We start from the raw sequence: 18,895 nt of genomic DNA, 5'->3' as shown, positions 1-18,895 counted from the left end.
CGGGACAAATAGCGGGATAGTAGTAATGGCATGGCCAATAAAAATGGAATGGCCTGGCAATCTGGCATGCATTTAAACATGAAGGAAGTAAGAACCCGTTGAGTGCAATGGCCCAAGCAAATTTGGATATTCTTGCTGCACGCTCGAAAGTAAACAAAGTTCCAAACATGAACGTAGCACTGACTGTAGACTGAATTTCTTCCTTCTCAGCTGTGTGAATTAACTAAAGCTTAATCCTTTCATGCTAAAAATGTAACACGGGGAAACAACAAACAGCAGCAATAAAGCCACGTGCATTGATATACAGCTTCAATACAACTCACGAAGCCAAATCTCAATGAAGAGCTAACTCATAAACGCTGCACCAATAGAATTGGCATAGCTGCTTGTCGCCAGAGACGGCCATCACTCATATGACGTCCACCAAATTTTAAGGGAAACTGAGCTACAACATAACATTCACACAAAACAATTGACAAGCCGGTACTGCACACTGGCAAAAAGCATTCACACGACACAACATACTAGTACATCTGAACTCAGAGTCTCAGACTGTCCATCATAACATCCACACAAAACAACGTACTACTTCTGAACTCAGATAGTCAGATCCCATCAGATAATACACACACAATACACACACAACGTTTGCAAATTGCAAAAGTTCCACTGGTGCAATGAACACACACAACATTCGCATCATAGCGCAGGAATCACATAATACACACACAACGTTTGCAAATTGCAAAAGCTCCACTGGTGCAATGAACCCCAGGCAATAATGGCAACTGAGCGTGCAAGGGATGATAAACAGATTAAACGATCTAGCAAAATTCAAAACTCAAGGATTAACATCCAGGGTGCAAAAACAACATAAAACCAGACATTGTTTGCCTCTCATCTTAGGAACAGAGTTTCGATAAATAAAGCAACAAAATACACTAGTTTCAGGAACCAGGGCTCCAAGTCTTTAGCACAAGTGCAGTCTAGTTGCTGGCAGCAGCTCCCTTCTTCCTCGGTGCAGCCTCAGTCCCTGAATATCATTCAGGGCATGAGTCAAAAATCAAAGGAAGTGTAGAAACATAAGAGAAAGAAGATATAAACATACCCTCTCTGAAGTTGCTCTTGAACCTCCTGGGGAGGTGGCGAAGGTATCTCATCCTCCCAGTTCCGGTGGTCTTCCTCCTGATGGCCTTCATGCTCCAGTTGTCTGTTACAAGAATGAATCAAGAGGGTCAGATTTACATCATAGGAGCCGAATAGATTCTATCAAACTTCCTAATGTAAACAGTAACGACTAGCAGATTCCAAGTCTAAAGCAACTGTGATAATCAACCTAGCCACCACTTTGTATTTGGATACAAACAAATTGGCCAAAAGTTCTGAACTTGACTTATTAGACTGAAACATACAAGAATCAGGGTGCATAAATCACGACACATGTTTCCTCTCAGTCACAAAGCATCTGCCAAAAGTATCAACAGACAACCGGAGATATAACATATACTCACTTTGACACTGGAAAGTAAACACATATAAGCACCATTTAGGTACAAATTACAATATAAGACAGCAAAGCAGCTCAAGGAAAATGCTACAAGGGCAGTTACGCATCTCATATATTTCACATGCTAATCAAGTAATCGTTGTAGAAATGTGATGCAATCTCAACAAATGTTGATATAATTGGCGTCCAGGGTATGTATAATTGTAAGGTGAATTATTGAAAAGACTAAGAGGCTAAAACACATCAATAATTTCTCTAGACGTAATATACCAAGATTGTTGATCAATCAAAGCTAGCAGGGACTTGTACAGAAATAGCACAATCAGCCTGTGCCAAGGTAACAATTAACATAACAAAAATGCTAACTGAGTATGCCGACTTGCTGAGCAATGTATGTCTAGATTCGTTAGTATCCATATGAATATAGGGAAACCCAAAACATCGGATAGGTTTAAACGGAGGTAAATACAAACTAAATGGAGCACAGTATACTGGAGAAGGTGGGTATGGGGATCGGGCGATCTCATCTTACACTTGCGGATGCGGGCAGCCGGGTAGCCGCAGGAGGAGCAGGTGCTCTTCTGCAGGTGGAAGCTGCGGCGGCCGCAGCGCACGCAGAGCGTGTGCGTCTTGTTCCGGCGCTTGCCGAAGCTCCCCGTACCCTTACCCTGCGCAACACCAAAATCAAGCGAGTCAGATCCACCGCGAGGACAAGCCACAGCGAAACGCATCGATCGCCTCTCTCGCGGCGGATTCCCCTTACCATTTCGCCTCCTCCTTCGCCCGCCGCCGCCGCCGCCGCCGAGGGAGATGAGGAAGAGAGCGCACCAAAAACCTAGCTCACGACGGGGTTAGGTTTTATAGAGGAGCGCAACCGCTCGAGGCCACCAAGGCCGGGCCTAATTAGTTTATGGGCCTTTCGGCCCACTAAGTGGACGCGGCCCAGTAAAAGGACAGGGCCCACCTGGGCCCATTCAGCGACGAGCTCCCTTTCCTCTTCCGCCCTATCGCCGGCGGCGCTTTCCCCAGTGAGCTCCGCCGCGTGCTCCGGCGACCAAGGAGGCCACGGGATTCTGGGAGGGAGGGAGGGAGGAACCGAGGTTTGCATTCAAAAATTTTGTGGCGATCGAGAGTCTTAGGTGGATAAGCCTCGGTTTGAAGTTGCAGCTGGCACAGGAAGAGGAGGGCGGCCATGGAGGAGCTGGAGTTGCCGCTCCCCACGGAGAAGCTCGCCGTGGATCCGGCCAGGTAAGGAGATCCGATACTGTCTTGTTTTTTGGATTGCTTGATGGGTGGTCTCATCCTGCCATGTATCTCTTGATTCTACCTTGATTTGGTAGGGATGGAGGAAAGCGAGGTGTGGCAGTGCTAGTGGCCACCGGGAGCTTCAATCCTCCCACCTACATGCACCTGCGCATGTTTGGTAACCCTCACAATTTTACCTACAGGCTTGTGTTACCCATGAAAAAAGCTTGATAATTACAGCAAGGTGGCTTCTTTTTCCCCCTTGTGATATGTTCCATTTAGAACTGGCAAAGGATGAGTTGCAGCAGCGAGGGTATTCTGTCTTGGGTGGTTACATGTCGCCAGTGAATGATGCTTACAAGAAAAAGGTACTTGGTGGCATTAGCCATTTTTATGAATCTAATCACCACTGTTATCCTCACTGAATTTAGAATTTGGAACGGATTAGGACCTCTTATCAGCAATCCACCGAATTCGCTTATGTGAACTGGCATGCGAAAGCTCATCTTTTGTGATGGTTGATCGATGGGAGGTAACTTTGTTTTTTTTCATTTTCATCTTATAAGGTCAGCTGGACTCTGCCACACATTTCTTATACAGAATGTTGCATCCTTGGTACAGGCAATGCAGAAAGGTTATCAACGCACCTTGACTGTTCTCTTGAGAATTCGGAATGCTTTGTGCAAGGATGGTTTAGCAAATGGAGGTATTTAGCAACCAATTGTGTTTGAAAATAGCAAGTCCTTTTTCCTCGTACTGTTGGATAATGTGAACCAGTCAATCCTTACCTTGCATGCATATAAATCAATTATGTCCAACATGTATTGACAACAAAAATGTCACAGCTAATCTCAAGGTAATGCTTTTATGTGGTTCTGATTTTCTCGAATCATTCAGCACCCCAGGAGTTTGGATTCCTGATCAGGTATAAAATTTGAACTCTGGTGTCAACACACAAAACTTATGTGTCCATTTTGCAACCCATGCTGTGGTATCATATCTAGTTGCTGTATGCTTTGCTTTCATGGACAAACTTACTTTTGTTGGCACCACCTTCTGTTTCCAGGTCAGGACCATATGTAAGGACTTTGGTGTTGTTTGCATACGGAGAGAAGGAAAAAATGTTGATAAACTAATATCCAGCAGCGAGACACTGCAAGAATGCAGGGTAGGAAGGACTACTGCAGTAGAATAGTAGATTAGTTTTATTTTCTGATGTTGTTTGCATCTTACCTTGATGAAGCCATTTTCAGGATAATATCATTTCGGTTGATGAGATTGTTCCAAATCAAATAAGCTCATCTAGAGTAAGGTAGTTCTTTTCTACACTGGCTTCAGGTTTATCATACGGGTGCTCTTATATCCAACATCCTCTATTGAATACTGACATGCGGATCCTGCATTTGTGCACGATTAAATTACAGAGATTGCGTAAGAAGATGTCTATCAATAAAATATCTTATTTGTGATGAAGTTATCCAGTACATTGAAGAACACAAACTCTACAAGGAAGCTGACAGTAGTGATACAAGATGATGAGTTGACAATAGCAATGGTCGAGTGCAGACAATCTGAATATGGATATCTGCAGTCTAAATACATACGTTATTTATGATTATACACAGTTAAATGCTACTGGATGCCTATTTTATAAATTATAACTAACAGGCAAAGGTTTCTGTCATTCTGTGGGCATCTATTTGAGATATACAACTGACTTGGATAAACATTGAGAAATAAAAGAGGGCCTGCCAATTGTATGTTGACTGGAAGTTGTATGCATAATAAAGAGTAATATACATGTGGTACTTGTCATCAGCTGACCTCCTGTTTGGCATAATACAAGAGTAAAGTAAAGGATGGATATTTCCTACAAACCTTCCTGGTATCAAATGCCAGTTTGGCAGCCGGTCAACAATGTTTCAGAAGCATCAGCTACTCACATCCATGTTTTACTGAATTTCTCTTGCCACTCGTTTAATCTTCTGCCTGGTCTTATTATGCAATTGAGCTAACATGCTAAGATGTCATATGCATTGCAATGAAAAATTTTGGTATTTTCACTTGGAACACACTTGTTGCAATGAAATTTAGGCAGACTGAAAATCTGCACTTCCAACAGGATGGAGCTATGGAACTGACTGACAACCAAGCAGTTCCAAGGTGAACAATGGTGATCAGCTTCCTCCTTTCATGTCCCCCAACAAATCAATATATACATACATGTTTTTTTGTGATCCTCATGTCATGCAGCAGTGGCTGCAGCTTTAGTTGATTTACAAAAGTTTTCATGTCCACAAACTAGAGAAATGTTGCAGAACTATTGCCACTAGTTGGAAGCACTCGTTGCTTCGAGCTGCTTACTGCCACTACCAGCAGCAGCAGAAGACAGCGCCTCCCGGCCATGTGGCTCCAGGAGCGCCTCCCGGTCGCAGCTCGCCGGCACGAGGGGCTGGATGCCGCCGGGGTTGAGGGGGAAGAGGGCGCCGAAGTAGCCGTCCATGATGGCGGCCATGTCGCAGGTGGCGGCCACCTTGGGCATCTGGTAGATGTCGCGCGTGTAGGCGTGGAGGCTCGGGTACTCCACCAGCTTCCGCCGCGTGCACCGGAACAGCGAGCTGTAGACGAGGTCGAACCGTATCAGCGTCGTGAACAGGCACACGTCGGCGAGCGTCAGCCTGTCGCCGCAGAGGTAGCGAGACCCCGACAGGTGATCCTCCAGCCGGTCCAGCGCCTCGAACAGCTCGCCGGCGGCGGCGTCGTACGCCTCCTGGCTCTGCGCGAACCCACACCTGCACCACTAGAAGGTCAATCCTTGCAATTGATCATCTGATCATAAAATGGAAGGGGCAATGCGTGATTTTTCTTTTTTTGAGATACCTGTAGACGCCATTGTTGACGCTGGGGTAGATGAAGGAGTACCAGCGGTCGATGTCTTGGCGGAGCTCCGGCGGCCAGAGGTCGAGGCCACCGGCGGCGTCGGCGTCGGCGAGGCCGCAGAGGAACTTGGCGATCTCGATGCTCTCGTTGCACACCACCTCGCGCCGCTCCGCGTCCCACAGCATGGGCACCGACGCCCTCCCCTCGAACCCGCCGCGGCGCGCGGCGTACACCTCGCGGAGCTTGCGCTTGCCGTAGAGCGCGTCGGGGCTGTCCGGGGTGAAGGACCATGCGCCGTCGTCCCCCGGGAAGGCGACGGAGAGCGGGAGGCGGTGCTCGAGGCCGAGCAGCGCGCGGACGAGGAGGGCGCGGTGAGCCCAGGGGCAGGGGAGGCCGACGTAGAGGTGGAGGCGCGGGCTAGGGGTCCCCACGACGGTGGGGAAGCGGGACGGCGTGCGGGTGAAGGCGCCGGTGGCCGGGTCGGAGGGGGCGAGCTGCCGCATGAGGAGGCCCCACGCGGAGGTCCAGCCATGGCGGACGGCGAGGACGAGCTGGGAAGGAGGCAGCGCGCGGCCCCAGAGGAGGCGAGTGAGGGCGGTGAGCGGGTCCTGCGAGGCGGCGACGGGGCTGAGCCGGTTACGGAGAGGACGACGGGGACGGTAGGGGAACGGAGATGGGGAAGGTGGCGGCCGCCGCAGCTGGAGGGGAGACGGGGGAGGCGATGGCGGAGACCACATCGGCGGCATGGCACGGCTTGGTGTTTCGCCGGCGGAGCGGGGAGGAGTGGAGGAGGACGGAGAGTGAGTGGGTCCGGCGTGTCAGCGACTCAGAGGCAGTGTGGTGGATAAGGAAGTCCAATCAAGCCCAGGCCCAACAAAGTCACAAGCACGCCCACAGACCAGAAGTATGGGCCTAAACCGCACGGCCCATTTAAACAAACTCAAAGATAGCCTATTTAGATTGAAATGGAGACGATTGGTTTGAAAATTAACCAAATACTGTTGTCAATTGAGTATAAACAAAAAAAATCACATCTTACATTATGGAGGAAATGAGACACGCAACATCAAAATTCCGAGACAAAGCATTACGGTTTAAACTCGGGCCAAATGTCAGGCTAAGCATCAGTGCCATATCATATTGCTCAAATGTGTTTCAAAAAGCTTAACTGGCCATAATCCAGCAGGACAAACATAATCCTGGGGAACTACTTTAAGGTCGATACAAAACTAGCAGCTCTTTTCAACTCTGTCAAGACAAGCAAACAAAACGCTAATGGAACTTTCAAATGGCTGCTTTGATTAGACGATCGCATTTGCTGCACTTGCAATCCTGGGCCACAGATCAGCGCACTCCTTTCCTATTGGTCCAGTGATGGCAGAACCTGCACAATGGAAGAACATGTTATTACTAGATTTCAAGAAAGAAAATTGCTGGCTCAGGTGTATGCATCAAGTGCAACGAAATTTGGCTCAACGCTTCGATCAACAACGTTTTCAGTATAAATTAGCCCTTATTAATTCAGTATTGTTCTCAACTACATATTTTGATGCATTGTACAGAACTATCAAGATTTGCAGGATGATACCTTTCATCTCTCCCTTGGGGTTCACAATGACTCCAGCATTGTCTGGAAATGACATAAAAGGAACATCAGAATTTAACAATAAGGCAATCATTGTGAATTTGTGATTAGGAACAACTTCTGTAGACAGAGGAACAGGAGAGCAGCAGCTAAACACCAGAAGTATAGAATTGAATACTTTACAATTCAAGCACATTTTAATTACAGGTGAAAGACAAAAGGGCTAGATAGTTTCAACTTTAAGGGTCCTTTCATGAACAGGTTCCAACTGACTACTGAGATAGGTAGCACAATGCAAGAGAACAGCGTATAATGCTGTTTATTGCAGGCGAAGTTGCATCTATAGTAAAAGTGACTCATATCAGCAGACTGGAAACTAAACAAAACACATGTCCAAATTATTATGGGTTCATGTGCAGAGGGCTTCCATTTAAGCAAGCAATTTCAGCTATAATAGAACAGTATATCAACAAAAAAAAAATAAAGAACCATGTAGATGCTTGAAGAACTAAATCATTAAACACAAGATGAAGAATCCCAAGCATGTAAACAGAAAGCACCTTCGAAGTACATGTAGACACCATCCTTTCGGCGCCACGGCTTGCGCTGCCTCACAATGACAGCTGGCATGACCTTCTTCCTCAGGTCAGGCTTCCCTTTCTTCACAGTAGCCATAACCATGTCCCCGACACATGCAGAAGGAAGCCTGTTAAGGCGTCCCTTGATTCCCTTCACAGAAATGATGTAAAGGTTCTTTGCTCCAGTGTTGTCGGCGCAGTTCACAGTGGCTGCCACTGGAAGACCCAGTGACATCCGGAACTTGTTACCAGCACTACCTCCACGCCCTGTGGTTTAAGAAACAGCAGCAGCACCCAATAAGTGAGATCCAAAACATCTACTCAGCAAATCATTGTATCCATTTAGTCTACTTGTCAGTTTAAGACATCAATACCGCCAAATTAGGACAATTGAAGCCTACCTTGAGAAATGTGACTACTCAAATGCTTCATCTAACAGCTTTCCAGAAGAGAAAGCCGCAGAACTAAAACAAGTAAACATCTAAAAAGAATGAAAGTACACTCATTTCCGAAGGCCCTTAATGAACCTAAATACTATACTGATACTAACAAGGGATAAACTTCAAATATCAGATCAGCAGAACAAGAACACGAATCTACCCTCCTAAACCAACAAATAGCTAGACAACGATCCCCATTTCGTAAAAATCTACACCACATCTAACTATAGATAATCAAACAACCAACCATCCTCGCAAACACTAGAAACAGACCAGATCATACATCAGACCACTCAATCACTTCCACGCAACCCTAACGACGCATCGAACAGCCATCCATTTTGCATCTTACAAACGATGAATTGCATGATGTTGCGCACCCCAATCCAAGCATCCCTCCGCACAAACTAAAGTAGCGCGCACACACATAGAAGGAGAAATCATCGGGAGGGAGCAGGAGATTCACCTCGCTTCGACATCTTGGAAACGGCGGGGCGGCGGCGGCGGCGAGGGGATGGCTTCTCCCCCTTATATACCGGGGGTTTCTAGGGCTTTGTGGCCATTATTCACTTTACACCCCACAGAATTTTCTACGAGTCTGAACCAGGCAGCACGACTGCACGAGGGATTTACATGAGAAAAGAAATAAATTTAGGAGCTCATATAGAAATAATCGAACGTTGTGGTGTTTATTGCACATTAGTCCCTCCAAAAGTTGGAATTGTGAGAGAGCGGGTAGTGGCAGGAGGAGGAGGGGATGGGTTGGGCGCACGAGACGGTGGCGATGGAGGAGGTGCTCGCCCTCGTGCGGAGCTTCGTGGACGTCCTCGTCCTCGCCGGCGGCAGCACCTCGTCCGGCTCCGCCGCCGCCTGGCGCTCCGGTGACGTCAAGAAGGCCTTCCAGTGGGCGCTCTTCTTCGAGGAGGTATGCGTCGTGCTGCCCCTTCCGACGACATGGTTCTCTCGGCATCTTGAGGAAGTCCGCGTAGCTTACATGGTTCTCAATGGTTTCCGGATTGAATACAAACAGACAAGCCATCTGAAGAATTTGTTGTTGTTGTTGAAGTAGTGAAGTGTTAGTACTGATTAATGGAGGGTGCTCAAATGTTCCTTGCATTGTGTTCAGGTTTTCAAGAACCTGCGTGACATTGGTCGGTATGATGATTCCGCAAGAGACCTCGATGCTGCACTCGTTGAACTCACCTCAAGCCCGAATTTCCCCAAGGTGCTTCTGAAAAGATATTTCTTGGCTGCGTCCATTCTGTTCATCCTGAGTTTGCACGTAATGATGTACCCTGTGTCATGCAGGGTATTGAGGACCTACGGTCAAAAACACTTTCGAGGGCAAGGGAGTTGGTTGTGAAACATTTTCTGAAAACAACGAGTGTGGATAATTTAGGCGCTGTTCTTGAAGCAGTTGTTGAGATGGATATTGATGGCATTTGTCCTAGTGGTGAACGCGATGTGTGCCAAGAGTATGTGCGGTCAATATTGGATATGAATTTGTCTCGTTTGATGCTAAAAAGGAATGCCTGTGATGTTGGACATCCCCCTAGCTCTGAAATTTGTGAAGAATCCTTGTTGGGTAATTCACAGATTCTACTTAAAGAACTACAGAAGAAGCTGGATACATCATTGTGTATTTCTTTGGCTGAGAGAGGGCTGAGCACACTTCTCAAAAGCATGAAAAATAACAGCTTTGATGATGCAGGGAGCACATCGTGCACCCCAGCAACTGCTTGGTATGTAATCCTGTAAACACCTCTTTCTATATTTCTATAGTTGTTAATCTGTATATATTTGTGTCATTTTTTTAGACAGACTTTCTATTATTAACACAGGAAAACTCAAATCATTGACAAGTTTATCCTGTGGAAACAATGGAGAGCAAAGTGTTTGTCATACTTGCTCAATGAACGTACCATTCGGATTATTTCCGGAACTAAATTGATCTTTAATGCTCCCAAGGAGCAGTGGATAGGATTGTTCGGACCATTGAAAGTTTCTGCAGATTCTTATCAGAGTGGTCTCATTGAAGTCATGGTACATATTCGTGGATTGGTCTTTGCACTTATGAGTAATTCATTCCTTATATTATCATAAATATGTCATGTTACATTTATAGGAGATATGCTTGTTGGGCTTGGCTGCAAGGCAATGGAACTCATTGATAGAGAGCTTCATGTCACATACTTTTAGTTTCTTTCCTATATCAAAACAGTATGCTGATCTGCGCCAGTTGCTTCAAGGAACAGCTCAGGATGTATGCGAAGACAAGCTTCTTGGTTTCAAGGTCTTTTTGTTTTATATTACTAGCTAAATACTGTGCTTTGCTATGGATAAGAATGAACCATACATGTGCTAACATTGTTTGGACTAAGTTCATTGTTAGATTGTTAAAGCAACTAGGGGATTCCCTACGTAATTTTGCACGAAATTAGATAAAACTAGAATTGGATTTGATATTATATATTATATTTTCTATTTCTATTTCTATATAACTATGGCCGCGTTCGTTTGAAACGTTGGTAAGATAACTTAGCTCGCGCGGAAAACGTAGTAATATATTAGTACATGATTAATTAATTATTAATTATTAAAAAAATATAAAATAGATTAATATGATTTTTTAAAACAACTTTTCTATAGAAATTTTTTACAAAAAATACACCGTTTAGCAGTTCGGGAAGCGTGCGCGCGGAAAACGAGGGAGATAAGTTATCTAACATGGGGGACGAACGCAGCCTATATCAATCAATTTACACCGCTTAATCTAGACCCACTACAATCCGATGGCTCAATTTTTTTTCTTCGATTAATGTGAATATTTTTAGCCCCAGAGCAAACGGAGTGGCTCGTTTTCAAGCTATGTTTATAATATAATATATTTCACCTGTGCAAATGACTTTGCATGATAAATTTGTATGCAATAAGATATTAATAACATGTAGAAAGACTATTTTTTAACATTAAAGAACATAAAGTAGTTGATAAAGAAAACAAGATAGGTGGTGGGGTGGCAGATTCACTGCCACCACCATTCCCTTGTTTTAAAGTAGTATAGATTTTGTTGATTCTTCCATCTACTGGGAATATTAGTTTCTGTGAGAACCTTTTGAAACGAAGTAAAGTCATGCCCCTGTAAACTACTAAATGAATACATAAACAAAATTAGGAACAGCTTCTGAAAGGTACACTTCAACTGTCAGTATTATCAAAGCATCATTGTGTCAATGGTTGATGGCGCTTTCCTGATGTTGTGATAATGGATACAAACCTTTTAAGTTAGCAATTGCCTTTTGGTTTTGTTGCCAATTGAGATATCTTTTTTTAGATAATGGAAGCTTTATTGATCTCAGCCAATTAAATACAAATATACAACTGTTCTGAGAAAAATAATCCCAGCCTCTGCACCACGAAAGTACACACAGCCAAAACACACTCACGCAAAGTACTGGAAAAAAACTCATAATTAATGATCAAGGGCCTATTCGAAGATTTGATCACCACCCATGCGCCTGAGTAAAAAAATCCCTGGCCACCTGGTCCAATCGTAGACAAGCCACAGTGATAGAGTACTTTCTGAGATTATCTGAGGAAACAAGAAGGTGTAGCAGGGGCATAGTGTTGGTCAGATAAAGTAATTTTGTGTGTGGTCATTCTTACCTCTTATTTTTGCAGTGGGCATGAACAGGTCCTTTTATTTTCTCAGAGCTGTTAATTCCTTTTCTCTGAAGAAAGTGACATCTTCAATCTTACCTTTGAACTTCAACAGGAGATCGATATTTTTGAGTATGTGAGGCAATCATTAGAGAGCAAACCGTACATATTATGGCTTCTACCTCCAGTTCTTACTGCTGCAGCAATGCCACCATGGTGAGCTTCTTGCTTTTCACCTTATGGTACGGCCTGTTTAGTAGCATCGTTGTTATGATAATTTAATGTTTGTAATGGATCCTATAGGTCAAGCTTGTTTAAGATATACCTTGTTGAAATAGATAAGCAATTTGATGAAGCTGCTTCCATAGACCGGTATGTTACCAACAGCTGAGGCATGCAAGCTATGTTATATTTGCAGATTGTGATAACAGCTCTTATCCTTGATTTTCATAGAAAATGTAAGTGCAGAGGAGATGGAATAGACCAACATCAAAACTGTAAGTAATATGATAGCTGTAACTAAAAACTACCTCCTTTGTCAAACTTCAAATCATGAAATACTCTATGTTTCCAAACGTGCTTTAATATTTTTATTTTGCTAGGTGAAATCACTGAAAGGATTCAATGTCTCTACACATTCCATGTTCAAAGAACTCAACTAACAATTCAGTAGTGGCAGTAGCCATGGGTCACAGGAGTATGCACTGCAGTTTCAGAGTAATTGATTTTTCCAAACTGACTGCACTACCTATTTCCACTGCGTATTGCATGTTGAAAATTTTAGCCCAGTAGCTCATTGATTAACAGTGTATGCAGATTGTAAAACTGGAAATCGAATAATTTTTGGTTTTCTCTGTTTTCCTTTTAAGTTGACAAGCTATGATGAATACAACCATCAGATTGCTTCTTGTTCTGGCCATGTTGACTTTAGGTGATTTATCATAATCATGTTTGTCCTCTCTTTCTTTCTGAACATTGAAACTGAAACCTTGGGAGTGATTTGTGCAACTGTTGTGGTTTTACTGGCAATAAGCTTACAGTATGAGTTTTCTCTTTTTTTGGGTTTTCATCCAATCTCTCTCCTTTTCTATCATAGCCCTAAAGCATCAGCTATCCAAGGGAGACTACACCAACCCCATCAAGAGAAGGAATCAATCAGAGTTTTCTTTTTTTCCTTTGATAACTTACTGCAATCCAAACAATGCTTCGTTGACTTTTTTTATTATTTTTTTCCTCTTAGTGCTTCTGGATCTCACCTGCACCAGATCAGAACTCAATTAATAAAGTTTTTCTGCAAACTTTCAGTTTTCTATGCCTGCTATTCTTTCTTCATGGTTTTGGATAATGGTAAAGATACAAGTATTATTTTGGAACAAGACGTTGCCAGGCCAGCTTTTCAAGGAAAGCTTCTGTTACATGCCAAATTGAGTTTGTCAACTCCAAGGTGCCTAGTAGCCATAAAATACTCCTAGATTGCAAGCTCATTGTTTGGATTCTTTTATGATTATTGCTTCATCAACACAGTAAAAGCCTTGTCAAGATAGATGTACGATGTTCAGATACTGCTAGTGAAGAGCTTCTTGTACTGGAATCTTTATTAGAATTCAGTAACTGATCTACCTAGTAGTTTTGTGTACAAGATATATGTTTCGGTTGGACAATGCAAGCAGAAGTGAACATATATGAGGCCATAGGTCTGTGTACCGTGCTATTAATCTATCATTTATTATCTGTGTTGATACTTGCAAAGCTTGTAAAAACTGAAGGAATCTGACATTGGTTACTTCTGGGAATGGTTGGTGCATGCAAGAGCTGGTAGATTTAATATTTACATGACAGAAGAGTGGTCCTTGTGGTCCCATTTACAAAATAAAATGGAGACATTTTTTAAGTAGTAACAGATCATTAGGTTAGTGGTTATAAAAAAATGGATGCATTTAGCAGATTAAGTGCTCCTCTAGAACCGTAACCCCACCCACCAAGATACATACAACAGACTAACCTTCTTAGCTCCCAAGACGATCAAAGATCCATAGCTTCAAACCTTTGTTTTGAAATTTAGTACCATCGCATCTTTTATTTCATTCTGGGAATAGGCAGGTAAGTAGCTTCACTATGTTCAGTTAACTGTTTAGCAACACAAAATCCAAATCAAACTACCTTTTTCTGCAGCCTCTTTGATCTGATTTCTCTTGGAGATTTTCCTTTTTGTTCTTCTGTTCCCTTCTGTTCTTCATTGTGTTTCTTTGGGAATTACTGTAATATGCTGGACTTGTTCTTCTTCTCCTTTTATGTTTAAGCAGCGGTTTAATTCTGCAAATTTTTCCCTTCTCTCTCTTTTGCTTCATTAGAATGGTCAGTTTACCCTCAACTGACACTTCACATAAATATTTTGGTCCGATTATATTTTTTTTCCTTTGCTAAGATGCATATCATACTTGATATTCACAATTCCAAGTTCCTTACTGATTCAGTATTTGGGGGTCACAAATATATCTAGCTATTGGGCTGCAAATTCTTATAAGACAAAACTTTGTTAAACATGTGGAAAGAACACTTATAATATCTGAACAAGATCAGGGAAACTTCCTTAAGTTTGATGTAATAGACTTCTGCACTTAGCTGATGATATGACCAAAGCTTCACTTTTAACAGATTGAAGTGGATCATTTGAGGGGTACATGAAACAGGCCTACATCAATTATGGATCAGATACGCAATGGAAAAGTTCCCCGATATCTTTCATCATCTATAACTGTAGTACCAGCACTCTCCGAAGTGGCATTTCCTAATTTTTCAGACTATAGACCAGCCTATACCGAAAGGGAGCAGTGTGGTAGTTCTATGAACTCATTTGGTACTTCTAGTTCCCAGCCTATGTGTATGTTAGCTTCCAACTTTACATCAGATATTTATATCAATAACAGTGAGTCACCTGTGGGCAAGCTTTCTTCTGAATCATATGCTATTGACACCTCTTGTTGTGATTCTTCCTTGCTGCCAACGCAGTCATCATACAAGGGTAATCCAAATTCTTTAAGGATGCTTTATCCTAAAGTATCTGAACAGAATAGTTGGAGTCAAGAACCACTGCCTGGAGTATTTGTTTGTCCAACTAGCGTTGATTGTCTCAATCAACAAGATGCAACTATTTTTGACCAACAAATGCAAGATAGCATTGCACGAAGTCCTAATACCAACCTGGGAAAGCAAATTGAGTGGTTCTCGTCAGGCACTTCATGGCAATATATGGAAAATTCAGATTCTGCTAGGTCTGTGCTGAAGGTATATGATCGGACCTTTTGAATGCTGTAATTAACTTCAGGATTTCTTATCCTCTCTCTTGCAATTCAGACCAGCTTTTTATTGGTGAACTTAAAATTTCAGATAACATTGCCCCTCATTTCCAGGCTGTTGATGCAACAAGTACAGCACCTTCCAATTATTTACATTGCCATACACCGAGAAATGCATCAAATCTTCCCAACTCCAATGAACTTTGTTCTGGCAATCTCACTTCTTCAAACATTACTCCAAACAAACCAAGGATGCGGTGGACACCTGAGCTCCATGAGCGGTTTGTAGATGCTGTTAACAAGCTTGGTGGAAGTGAAAGTTGGTCCCTGATCCTTTTTTTTTACATTCTGTTTTCTGTTTTTCTTATTTTCCTCCTTGACATTTTTTTACAGAACCGTGATGTTTTCACAACAAGAAACAAGTGCAAGTCCATGTTTGCTAGTTATCTTACTATTTTTGCTATATTTATTCTCATTCCTTTTTATTTTTCCCCTACAGAAGCTACTCCAAAAGCTATCCAAAAAGTTATGAAGGTTGAAGGCTTAACTATATACCATGTAAAAAGCCATCTACAGGTATGCATTTGTTGCTTGAGTTTTCAATGATTATTATATGACTCTTCTTGATTTTCCCTAATGACCATGGATTATTCTTGTGCAGAAGTACCGCACAGTTCATCATCGACCTGAACTATCTGATGGTCGGTGTGTTTCTATGTTGCAGTTTTGGTTTACTGTCACCATTTTAAGATAGGTGATGCATGTCATATTGTACTAGAGGGTTATAGTGACCCTACTATGCTGTTGAAATTTATTAGAATGTAGATTGTGATCTTTAAGAGAATGAATTTAATCATTCACTGTACTTGATTAAATTTGAAGTATATTTGAATATTTCTGGAGTTTTATGTGTTTTTCTTTATTTGTTCTAATAGGTGAATCTGCGAAAAGAAATGGCCAAGCAGATGAAGTTTCCTCTCAGCCCATGAAGTGAGATGATCTTTATGTGATATATCTCCAAGTCTTGATAATGCTATAAATATCATGTATTCGCGTAGATGAGTAATGAAGGCATAATATCTCGCCTATGCACTAAGTGAATGAATTTGCATTCTTTTACTAACTTATTTCGATGGCCTGTTTTAGGTTCAAATATATATATATATTGTACGCCAGTGTTTTCTGAGCTTTTACTGTGTACCTACTGCAGAGGCATGGAGACTTGCGAAGAATTAAGAGCGCAGATTGGTTTGCAGAAACAACTTCATGAACAACTTGAGGTGCACTTATTCTTTCAAAAATGAGATGCTTGTTTTTTATTTGGAACTGCAAAAAGAAGGAACGTGCCAGGTCAGGTTTTGTGCATTTGGTTAATGTAGGATCTCTTGTATTTTCCTATCCACAGATCCAAAGAAAGCTTCAAATGCAAGTAGAAGAACACAGCAAGTACCTCGCCATGGTGATCGCAAAGCAGAGTGAGAGCCTTAAACAGCTGGGAGCATTACCAAGATCTCTTGGTGCACCATCCACGCAGGTTTTGGATAATAAGGAAACATGTGAGGGACAAACAGGAGACACCGATTCAGCAGAGCAAAAATCTGAGGAACACGATCTCGAAATTTCAGCCAAGTGACCTGCTGGATCATTGGCTGCATGAAGTGAGAATCAGAGCTCAATTCTATTCTGACAGGATTTGGTCATTGGCTGTAGAAGATGATAATCATAACCCAATTACTAGGAATATGAGCCACCACTTTGTCTGAAACTCCCATGCTGTTCATTCCCTACACAAATTTTCCCTGAAATTTTCGTTCAGGGAGATCCAAAGCTGCTTCTTTTCTTTGTGGAGAACTATGACCATGTAGTAGTCCGTGCCAGAATGTAGTTTAGTCACAAACTCACAATAAAGTCAGTGCCAGGCATGGTTAGCTTATCCATTTATTGATGATTTACACTTGTAGTAACATAGTATGACCACTACTTTTTTTTTTAATTTGCATCAGAACTCAACTTCAGAACATCATTTTACATGTAAATTCTGTAAACCGAGCATATCATTTCCACACTTATATTCTATATCTTCATTCTACCATTACAGTAGGATACACTGAGCAACACAAGATAGACAGAAATACATGCTGATGCATGATGTGTTCATATGATATGAACAGAGTAATTTATTCCGAAGCAGTGTTGAATTGCTGATGCCATCTGAAGCTTGGAGGCAGCAGAAGCTACAGCCAGGCAGGGCCAGCCAGCGCCCGCTTCTTCAGCTCCTGGCACACGGCGGCGGCGCCGGCTAGCATCGTCGGCGCCGCGGCGGCGCCACCGCCGCCGGCGTAGAGGTTGCCGCGCAGCCCCTGCTGGATCAAACATGACTCGGCAAAACGAACTTCAACGTTGCTAGGCTAAATTGCTACTACGACATGTGCGCTTGATTATTACCTTGGTGATGAGGGCGAGGTCCGGCGAGCACGCGCCGCCGTTGACGGTCGCCGCCGGCTGCGCCTCCTTCACGACGACGATCTCCGCCGCCTTGGGCTGCGCCGCCGCTGCCGCCCGCGCCGCGTCGTCGCTGAGCCCGGCGTAGGGGAGCATGGAGTGGCACGCGGCGCAGTCGCTCTGCATGAACACCTTGCGCCCGCGCTGCGCTCTGCACACCACGACACTGGGGTTAGCTCGCCGCCGCCGCGACGGCGTGGTCAGGCAGGAGGGAAGAGCTCGGCGCTCACCCGTCGGTCGGCCACGGGTAGGCCGAGCAGGCGGCGGCGTCGCCGGAAGTCGCGGCCATTGCGGCACGGCTAGCTACCTCGGTCGAGCAGGCTGCCTGCGGCTGCAATGGCTGGTCGAATCGAGCGGCTAGTGATCTCTGAACCAGGCAGCGTCTGTCTCTCTCTCCGGATAAGAGAAGCTCGTCGGTGGCGACTGGCGCGCAGCTTAATTATTGTGGATCGCGTGGTGCCGACGTGGAAACTGGCATGATAAAGTGGCGCCTTCTTCACTTCTGCAAGGACAATCCGTTATCTCCGATGCAAGGCGTATTAGTATTGGAAATCGATGATACACGTACATCAAGTTTTCACTCAACTCTAGATTATTTTATTTTAGTTTAGTTCTGATTTATCTATCCTTAGTCATGATATGAATTCTAGATTATTCACCGTAGTTGGCCACGACGACAGTGTTAAAAAACAATCGGCAAATAAACAATGAATATAGCATATCAATCATAGAATATACGAGATCTAACGTGAAAATCCTTCTAAAGTAGAAGAGAAAAAATAACGGAATCAGCCAACAAGGATGGGGTTACAACATCGCACGGAGGCTTAAAAGAGCTATATATAAGGTGAAACCCTAAAATCCGTTGCTCGAGCCTTAATCCTCGGCCTAATCCTCCCGAAGACGGGTCTTCGCTTCACTCTGTGAAATAGATCTTTCTACTAACACAAATAAATTTAGATCATAACTTAATAGACGGTGGGGGCATACAGCCATAGCCGCCGACGAGACGGCTGAACAGTGAGCACCCTCCGCAGGCAGCCGGTGGACGTCCAGATCTGAGGCCGGCCGCCGTAGAAAAAAAAAAAAAGCAAAGCCCCAGCGGCGAGCAGAGCTCTCCGGCCGCCTGCTCACATGCAGCGGCCAGAGCGAGCACACTATCCAAGCGAGCGAGTTGCAAACTTGCAATTTACCGCCATGAT

General features: G+C 43.6%; 7 protein-coding genes across 9 annotated transcripts; 3 read left to right on the top strand and 4 right to left on the bottom strand.

The window, feature by feature from the left end:
• Positions 1-760: 760 nt before the first annotated feature.
• Positions 761-2,356, bottom strand: LOC102717596 (60S ribosomal protein L37-3-like). The gene is made up of 4 exons (XM_006649099.3): positions 2,271-2,356; positions 2,040-2,175; positions 1,109-1,210; positions 761-1,033 (listed from the first exon to the last, which is right to left on the bottom strand). The coding sequence occupies exons 1-4, from the start codon at positions 2,271-2,273 to the stop codon at positions 987-989; spliced, it is 288 nt and encodes a 95-aa protein (XP_006649162.2). The 5' UTR covers positions 2,274-2,356; the 3' UTR covers positions 761-986.
• A 227-nt stretch (positions 2,357-2,583) lies between these two features.
• On the top strand, positions 2,584-4,872 carry LOC102715455 (nicotinamide/nicotinic acid mononucleotide adenylyltransferase). The gene is made up of 9 exons (XM_006648038.3): positions 2,584-2,755; positions 2,848-2,930; positions 3,035-3,120; positions 3,201-3,284; positions 3,374-3,458; positions 3,598-3,677; positions 3,819-3,920; positions 4,006-4,064; positions 4,177-4,872. The coding sequence occupies exons 1-9, from the start codon at positions 2,700-2,702 to the stop codon at positions 4,286-4,288; spliced, it is 747 nt and encodes a 248-aa protein (XP_006648101.1). The 5' UTR covers positions 2,584-2,699; the 3' UTR covers positions 4,289-4,872.
• A 36-nt stretch (positions 4,873-4,908) lies between these two features.
• On the bottom strand, positions 4,909-6,448 carry LOC102715179 (glutathionyl-hydroquinone reductase PcpF). The gene is made up of 2 exons (XM_006648037.3): positions 5,633-6,448; positions 4,909-5,544 (listed from the first exon to the last, which is right to left on the bottom strand). The coding sequence occupies exons 1-2, from the start codon at positions 6,376-6,378 to the stop codon at positions 5,082-5,084; spliced, it is 1,209 nt and encodes a 402-aa protein (XP_006648100.2). The 5' UTR covers positions 6,379-6,448; the 3' UTR covers positions 4,909-5,081.
• A 248-nt stretch (positions 6,449-6,696) lies between these two features.
• On the bottom strand, positions 6,697-8,797 carry LOC102714891 (60S ribosomal protein L23). Its single transcript, XM_006648036.2, has 4 exons — positions 8,702-8,797; positions 7,778-8,062; positions 7,221-7,262; positions 6,697-7,016 (listed from the first exon to the last, which is right to left on the bottom strand). The coding sequence occupies exons 1-4, from the start codon at positions 8,712-8,714 to the stop codon at positions 6,934-6,936; spliced, it is 423 nt and encodes a 140-aa protein (XP_006648099.1). The 5' UTR covers positions 8,715-8,797; the 3' UTR covers positions 6,697-6,933.
• Positions 8,798-8,979: 182 nt separating this feature from the next.
• On the top strand, positions 8,980-14,993 carry LOC102713987. 2 transcript variants are annotated; one of them, XR_001549695.2, is made up of 11 exons: positions 8,980-9,160; positions 9,362-9,460; positions 9,544-9,977; positions 10,077-10,278; positions 10,361-10,528; positions 12,011-12,111; positions 12,199-12,267; positions 12,349-12,392; positions 12,498-12,612; positions 14,551-14,776; positions 14,905-14,993. XR_001549695.2 is itself a non-coding variant. In XM_015834008.2 (10 exons), exons 1-9 carry the CDS (start codon positions 8,993-8,995, stop codon positions 12,566-12,568), a joined length of 1,356 nt encoding a protein of 451 aa, XP_015689494.1. In that variant the 5' UTR covers positions 8,980-8,992; the 3' UTR covers positions 12,569-12,612; positions 14,551-14,915. The 2 variants fall into 2 exon arrangements, 1 of the variants encoding a protein (XP_015689494.1); XM_015834008.2 differs by having other exon boundaries at positions 14,551-14,915.
• Positions 14,994-15,286: 293 nt separating this feature from the next.
• Positions 15,287-16,918, top strand: LOC121053201 (protein PHOSPHATE STARVATION RESPONSE 1-like). The gene is made up of 6 exons (XM_040520767.1): positions 15,287-15,510; positions 15,691-15,767; positions 15,853-15,892; positions 16,127-16,181; positions 16,402-16,471; positions 16,597-16,918. Exons 1-6 carry the CDS (start codon positions 15,444-15,446, stop codon positions 16,822-16,824), a joined length of 537 nt encoding a protein of 178 aa, XP_040376701.1. The 5' UTR covers positions 15,287-15,443; the 3' UTR covers positions 16,825-16,918.
• Positions 16,919-17,401: 483 nt separating this feature from the next.
• Positions 17,402-18,147, bottom strand: LOC102714618 (cytochrome c1 2, heme protein, mitochondrial-like). Of its 2 annotated transcripts, none has more exons than XM_006648035.3 (3): positions 17,924-18,147; positions 17,637-17,844; positions 17,402-17,554 (listed from the first exon to the last, which is right to left on the bottom strand). In XM_006648035.3, the coding sequence occupies exons 1-3, from the start codon at positions 17,980-17,982 to the stop codon at positions 17,426-17,428; spliced, it is 396 nt and encodes a 131-aa protein (XP_006648098.1). In that variant the 5' UTR covers positions 17,983-18,147; the 3' UTR covers positions 17,402-17,425. The 2 variants fall into 2 exon arrangements, with proteins under 2 accessions (XP_006648098.1, XP_015689497.1); XM_015834011.2 differs by having other exon boundaries at positions 17,402-17,551; positions 17,924-18,145.
• Between the last annotated feature and the right edge of the window lie 748 nt (positions 18,148-18,895).

This window comes from Oryza brachyantha, chromosome 2, assembly GCF_000231095.2.
Source record: "Oryza brachyantha chromosome 2, ObraRS2, whole genome shotgun sequence".
NCBI lineage: Eukaryota > Viridiplantae > Streptophyta > Magnoliopsida > Poales > Poaceae > Oryza > Oryza brachyantha.
Note: the sequence above shows the minus strand (reverse complement) of the source record. Positions and strands in the feature narration are given on the sequence as shown.

Bases quoted from the DNA above. Each gene is read 5' to 3' on its own strand.
- LOC102717596 (XM_006649099.3), bottom strand. The intron at 1,211-2,039 runs GTAAGATGAGAT...TTCTTGTAACAG, and splicing joins GGCTGCCCGCATCCGCAAGT to ACAACTGGAGCATGAAGGCC. The intron at 1,034-1,108 runs GTATGTTTATAT...AATGATATTCAG, and splicing joins CAAGAGCAACTTCAGAGAGG to GGACTGAGGCTGCACCGAGG.
- LOC102715455 (XM_006648038.3), top strand. From the start codon at position 2,700: ATGGAGGAGCTGGAGTTGCCGCTCCCCACGGAGAAGCTCGCCGTGGAT. The intron at 3,121-3,200 runs GTACTTGGTGGC...GGAACGGATTAG, and splicing joins ATGATGCTTACAAGAAAAAG to GACCTCTTATCAGCAATCCA. The intron at 4,065-4,176 runs GTAGTTCTTTTC...ATTAAATTACAG, and splicing joins ATAAGCTCATCTAGAGTAAG to AGATTGCGTAAGAAGATGTC.
- LOC102715179 (XM_006648037.3), bottom strand. From the start codon at position 6,378: ATGCCGCCGATGTGGTCTCCGCCATCGCCTCCCCCGTCTCCCCTCCAG. The intron at 5,545-5,632 runs GTATCTCAAAAA...CTAGTGGTGCAG, and splicing joins GTCAACAATGGCGTCTACAG to GTGTGGGTTCGCGCAGAGCC.
- LOC102714891 (XM_006648036.2), bottom strand. The intron at 7,263-7,777 runs GTGCTTTCTGTT...TGTCATTTCCAG, and splicing joins TGTCTACATGTACTTCGAAG to ACAATGCTGGAGTCATTGTG. The intron at 7,017-7,220 runs GTATCATCCTGC...TCCATTGTGCAG, and splicing joins CCCCAAGGGAGAGATGAAAG to GTTCTGCCATCACTGGACCA.
- LOC102713987 (XM_015834008.2), top strand. From the start codon at position 8,993: ATGGGTTGGGCGCACGAGACGGTGGCGATGGAGGAGGTGCTCGCCCTC. The intron at 9,161-9,361 runs GTATGCGTCGTG...CATTGTGTTCAG, and splicing joins GGGCGCTCTTCTTCGAGGAG to GTTTTCAAGAACCTGCGTGA. The intron at 9,978-10,076 runs GTATGTAATCCT...TTATTAACACAG, and splicing joins TGCACCCCAGCAACTGCTTG to GAAAACTCAAATCATTGACA.
- LOC121053201 (XM_040520767.1), top strand. From the start codon at position 15,444: ATGCGGTGGACACCTGAGCTCCATGAGCGGTTTGTAGATGCTGTTAAC. The intron at 15,768-15,852 runs GTATGCATTTGT...ATTCTTGTGCAG, and splicing joins ATGTAAAAAGCCATCTACAG to AAGTACCGCACAGTTCATCA. The intron at 16,182-16,401 runs GTGAGATGATCT...TACCTACTGCAG, and splicing joins GTTTCCTCTCAGCCCATGAA to AGGCATGGAGACTTGCGAAG.
- LOC102714618 (XM_006648035.3), bottom strand. From the start codon at position 17,982: ATGGCCGCGACTTCCGGCGACGCCGCCGCCTGCTCGGCCTACCCGTGG. The intron at 17,845-17,923 runs GTGAGCGCCGAG...CGTGGTGTGCAG, and splicing joins TACCCGTGGCCGACCGACGG to AGCGCAGCGCGGGCGCAAGG. The intron at 17,555-17,636 runs GTAATAATCAAG...TGTTTGATCCAG, and splicing joins ACCTCGCCCTCATCACCAAG to CAGGGGCTGCGCGGCAACCT.